A 6,117-nucleotide genomic window follows, 5' to 3' on the forward strand; every position below is an offset into this window, starting at 1 on the left:
TTCCACCACCTTGCCTTGACTTTGAGAGTGTGGTGTAGCAGGCTCAAGTTGTACTGGAACTTGGCCTTGTAGATGCTGAGAGCAAGACCTACTCTCTCGAGTGATGTGGAAGTAACTTTGATGTACTCAGCTTAGCTGAGATGGGGGTGACTGCTCTGGACAGAAGGGGATAGAGATATAATAGCTTTTCATTAGTTGTGAAGAAATAAAAAACTTTCCAACAGTTCATGCAGCTGGACAAGATGGAATAAAGGAGTTGAACACAGACGGGAGGAATGGTACCATACATACAAGTGTTGTATCAATTTTGACAGAAGTTCAAAAGAACTTCTGGCCAGAACATATATTAAAAGTCCAAATTACAAATCAAAGTTGAGCTTACTGTCTCCTGCATAAGTACAGATGTGCACAGGTGCAATGAAAAACTGACTTGCAGTTGCATCACATCAGCAGTACTCAGAAGAAAATTAGAAATTAAACATGAATCAAACTCAACTATTACAAGAAAGAATATAATTAGGACAGAATGTTTATTTTAGTGCAACGTTTAGAGCAAATAAATGACATATTATTGCAGTAACCACTGTCTTCAGCTATCAACTTCATCACCTTAAAAGAATGCAGTAACTGGAATTGGAATACTAATGCTATGGTTTGAAAACCATTGGCAAGAATTAATGGTAGGTATAAGAGTAATACAAAATATATCACAGACACATCAGATAGTGCTATTGTACAATGACAACACCAAAAGATGAAATTGGGATGCACAAAAAGGAAAAATCAGGTTATATAATATAATCAACAACAATAATGTTGACCTTAAATAATCTTGAACAATGGAATCCTGGAATCATCAAAGTGTCGGTCTGCAGCCCTAAAATAATTCTAAGCTTTGTTTCGATGGGACTGTACACCACCAAAGATAAGTAAGCATTATTATCTTACTAGCAAAGATAATGAAGTTTTCAAAGATAACTAGCAAAATTTTCCTTCTTACATATAGATATCTAGTAATTTTATTGCGGATACATAGCCTGTGCATGTGACCATCACAATGGAGGAGATGTCAGTTGAGACACTGGTATCAATGTAAAGGGTAATGATCCAACCAGCTTCACAAACTTGCTCTCTGCTCAATGCTGACAGTTTTATGCAAGTCTCAGACACTCTGGCTACATAGACAAAGACTTTGGCACAGTACTCTATATCACAACATCCAGTGAAATTGGTCTTTTCTGTGAACAACTGACACAATTTAAGAATGTGCTGGGGATAGCCTGCAAGTGTCGCCACACATTCTGGCATCGACATAGCATGCCCACAATGCACAGGCAACAACATCAGAACAGCAAAACGCCCTCCTACACATCCACGCTCTCCGGCAGTCCTCTAACTTGAGGACAAGCCATCTCTGGACCTCCAGTGGATTAAGGACTCACAGACACTGGGCCATCAGCTTCCCTTGTGGATTTACAATCCCTGCACTTCACCCATTGAGCCTCAACTTCCAGACTAATGCTCTTCAGTAATCTGTAATCAATGGATTCTAATCATTATTTAGACTTCTTTCTAATTCTTCCTTCCCTTGTCATTGATCGTATTCACTAGTTTTTAAAACATAAAGTCTATCTGGTCAAAGCTAACATACACAAAGAATGGCTTTCAGCGTGAATGTTCCAAAGGCAATGGGGCCACTATCAGAGCAACTGTCTCATAACTCCGGCAACCAGAATTCAATCCTGCTGTCTGTATGGATCTTGCACTTCCTTCTCATCACTGCATGAGTTTCCCACTATGTAGGAGGAAAATGTTCTGCTTTCCTCCTACTTTCTAGAAATATGCAGGCCATTAGGCTAATTGACCACTGTAAAGTTATCCCTGGTCGAATCCAAGGGAGTTGATGGGATTCTGGGAAAACGAAAATGGGTTTCAGTAGGATTTGTGTAAAAATGGGTGTGTGATGGCACTGTTCCCTGGTGCACAGTAAATGAAACGCTCCCGTGCACATAGCCTTTGTTGCCGCACAGCTGGGATTTTCTTTTACTTAACAACTTATTAAAGTGTTTGCACGGTTTTCAGGCTGTGGAAAAAATCCGGCTTAGAGCAATGCTTGGTCCACACAGCAGTAAAACAAAATGAGGGGGAACGTTGTTTGATAGCACGGACTCAGCAGATGGAAAGGCCTACTTCGGTAGCACATCTATCAATATCTCTGGAAGATTTTGACAATCAGCTGCTTGTATAGCTTCTCTGAATGATTATTATCTGTAACAAGCCTTTGAAATTATGATGTTTTATTATCCAAGGTATTATCATTAATGATCTTGACATCAGGTGCTGTCTTTGTGGAGTTTGCACGTTCTCCTAGTGGGTTTCCATAGTGATCCGGTTTCCTCCCACATCTTAAAGATGCATGGATTAGTGAGTTAATTGTCAGTTGTAAATTACCCCTGGTGGATCTAGGAGAGATGATGAGAATGTAGATATAGATCCATGCAGAGACTGAATGGGCTGAAGGGTCTATTCCCCTGCTGAATCCTTCTGTGACTCTGATTTGGAGGATGCCTCCATTGTTCAATTCTGGACAGGTGGAGTTGAAGGTATTCACAAATCATTGCAGTCAGAGGAAATGACGTTCATTTAGGGCTACTTTGGGTAATATGGATAAAATCCCCCAAAAATGAGAGGCTGGAAAGTGGCACTTCTATCAGCATTTCTGATCGATCACCAATATTTCCCGATGTGACTTGATCAGGATCGGTCCATTTTTTTAAGTTCAGAGTTCGGGAGAGCTTGTTTATTATGCAGGTCACCTTGAGAACCCGCCTTATCAACGCTGTCGATCTTGGGTGCTGAACTTCCACCCACTGCAACGCTGAACCCATTCTAACTGTTACACCCTAACTGGCTCCTCTTGCTCAGCCGCCACCCCCTCGCTCTCCAACTACGATTTCTCCTTTACCAACACCTCAACTTTAAAGTCCTCATTGCTATACCTCGAATAGCAACTCCCTCTAAGAGGGGCAACGGATGTTTTAGGAGGTCGGATACTTTCAAGTCCGGCTTTCTCACATGTTTAAACCTACCCTGTCATATTATCGAGATCAGCTTTCTTTCCGACCCTTCAGCTAGAATATTTTCTTCCATTCGTCATTCGCCTGTCTGTCCTGTTATTCAATTGGTCCAGTTAGTTCTGGCTCTGGGGATTCTGCCCTTGGGACCAACTACTAGGCTTACTGAGAGAAAAAAAAATAATAATTGCAATCCGATTATCTCAAAACGGCGATTCCTTCCGGTATTTACATTCAGTTGTGTTTGATGCAACGCATTCTGAAGCGAGTAAAGGGGCGGGAGTAGAGAGTGTGATGGTGAGGAACGGTTCTTCGGATAACAGAAAGGAACACGTTAAATTCAGGTCCCAGTGTATGAGCTGGGCAAAATGGTAAGAGAGGAGCCAGCCACTCCGTTCCTTCCACAAGATTTTCCTATTTAAAACTACACTCGCCAATCGTATATTTTTCTGCAACAATTGAGATGATTTTTTTTTACTGTGGATGCCATCGAGATGCTCACTTCGAGTCAGCGCCTGTAGGTACCAAGGACAGCGCTTGCTTTGGTTAATCAAACCTCTCTCGAATTTACCTTTCGTGGGAAATTACAGTGAAAGTCATTTTGTCTTGGACCTCGACAACAGGGAAACGTTTTCTTACGTCAATGACCACGAACTCTGCCGCTTGATTGGCGTCACCATTATGTAAACATTTTAAAAATGGCAAAAGTCACATCGGGATTGCCTTGATTTCTACGCTCCGGCACGCAGTAGTTTCACTTGGGACACACGCTCAGTGACATGTGGAAAGTTGCCGGACTTTTACTTCTATATAAAACGCCGCTACCCACTGGAACGCATCACTTCCAGCACTTGGATCGCGGAGGAAATACAAGCAAGAAAATTCGAAGAATCTGAAGAATTCGGCACTGTAAGTTGATGCGGACAGGAGTAGGGTAACGGAGCTGAATGATACTGGCAGGAACAATGCTAACACCTTACGTCAATTACTCTATAATGTAACAGATAGCATAGTGATCTAAAGCAACATTTCGTTTATCAAATTCCAAGTTATCTGTGCAGAAACTTGAAGATAATTTATCATCTCTCCCTCCCCCCGATTAGGCGTTTAGATGGCTTTTGTTGCATTTATAGACTGGGGTAAGAAGGACACGCTTTATTTTTCAACGATATCGGTTACAAACTTTATATCGGCTTGAAAATAGATACCAAGTCGCTTTTAATATTATTAACTGTCAAATTTCTTTAAAACTGGACTTTAATTACGAAATCAATTAGCTATTCTGAAATTTAACGCCGCAAATTAAACACTACCTGAGCAAATAGAAGGGTGTTGCCTCAATTTGTGCGGAAGACAAATTTAAAAAAGGTCTCATCAGGCTGGATAGCAATCAATGAAAGACAGAAACAATGATCAATTGTTACATGAGCGTTTGTGGTTTTTTTTGTATTTGTAGAGATCAACATCTAGATCCTGTCAACATGAATGCGGTCTTCTTGGCAACATCCTTCTTCATGCTCTGCTTTCTTCCTGCGAAAGAATCGCTTCCCATAACAAATATCAAACGGTTTGACAGCTACAACAGCAAGGGTGTTGGTCCAGACCTGGAGCACTGGGAACACAGCCTAAAGTTGCCATTTCAGCAGAACCTACTTCAAGCATCTGCGGACGAATCAAGGACCATGGCGCAAATGCGAGAGCCATCGCTGATGACTCTGGGCCAGGTACTTTCAAATGGTCAGAGTACGCAAGACCGTCCAGGAGGCGAAGAGGACACGCTCCGATATAAAAGATTCAACAGTAACCCCAATTCCCTCGACCTTACCTTTCATCTACTGAGAGAATTTTTGGGAATGGCCAAAGCTGAAAAAATGGCCCAGAAAGCAGAGAGTAATAGACTGATTATGGAAAGCATTGGCAAATAATTCAGATCAGTCTATTAGAATTAATCACCCAATGGTTGTGAGACGTGTATTATGTTAAAACTATTTGAATCCAATTTTCAATTCATACAGCATAAATTGTTACTGTTCTAAATATGCACCAAATGTTTGCACAGCAGGTTAACCTAAAGAAATCGTAATTAACCAACTTTCGCTACTTTTTATTTTGTTTTTTTTTTCTGCTCTTTAATATAAATGCTTGTACTTAATCACTCTGCTAATAAAAAACAGTAAAAGTGCATCGGTACCTGACGTTCTTCGAAGCTAGTGTTGTTGTTTATGGTGTGCGTGTAGCCTATACCGGAAAAGTTTGTCAACCTAAGATTTCTGTTGTCCAAATGCACACCTTGTCTGGCGTTTCAGCGCCGACATTAGTGCCTCGGCCCAGTCAGCGTTCGGAACGATACTACGGGAATTTAGACATCTGTACTTCAATGTACACTTTGCTGTCTCCGCCGGGCCCAAAGACCGAAGTCCTCCTTCCACACTGTTGTTTAATACGCGTTATATCCTAAATGCTGAGCGGAAGCAACTTTCAAAACTGGTTCGCTGATCACATTTTGCTGAAAGATGTGATAAGCGCAATATTTTTTTTTACCCTGATGTTGCTTATTACGAGGGGCTTGTGTTAATAGTAAAACAGCACGTGATAATCATTCAAGATTGAGCGTACTTTTGATTACTGATGTGAAAGTCCATTTCTTGAACTATATTAGTAAGTTAAAGACTTAATTCCTTTTTGGTCTCTAAGCAATATCATAAGGTGATACAGCGTACTGCTTCTGACTATACATCTAACTTGAAAAAAAAGTCTTTCACTTGATTTTATGTTCGCTGTCTTCTTTTCCTCAACCAATCTGCCAAACACGAAATATGACCCAAAATAGACCCAAATTATGCATGCGCATCGATCTCAGGGCAGTTTCAGTCTAAATTACAATGGATGTATCAACTAGGACTTGAGGAATCCTAGCTGTCAGGCTAGACATCGTAAAATGAGAGTTCATTAGCGATCACGATTACCCAGTCGACAGCCAAGATGCCGCGGACTTCAACGTTGGCAGGAAAACCCATTGCAAAACAAAAGGGATTGGGAGGGG

General features: G+C 41.1%; 1 protein-coding gene across 1 annotated transcript; it reads left to right on the forward strand.

The window, feature by feature from the left end:
* Window positions 1–3,930: 3,930 nt before the first annotated feature.
* Window positions 3,931–5,228, forward strand: LOC132398923 (corticoliberin-like). Its single transcript, XM_059978759.1, has 2 exons — window positions 3,931–3,983; window positions 4,531–5,228. Exon 2 carries the CDS (start codon window positions 4,556–4,558, stop codon window positions 4,997–4,999), a length of 444 nt encoding a protein of 147 aa, XP_059834742.1. The 5' UTR covers window positions 3,931–3,983; window positions 4,531–4,555; the 3' UTR covers window positions 5,000–5,228.
* The last annotated feature ends 889 nt before the right edge of the window (window positions 5,229–6,117 follow it).

This window comes from Hypanus sabinus, chromosome 9 (genome assembly GCF_030144855.1).
Source record: "Hypanus sabinus isolate sHypSab1 chromosome 9, sHypSab1.hap1, whole genome shotgun sequence".
NCBI classification, from domain to species: Eukaryota; Metazoa; Chordata; class Chondrichthyes; order Myliobatiformes; family Dasyatidae; genus Hypanus; species Hypanus sabinus.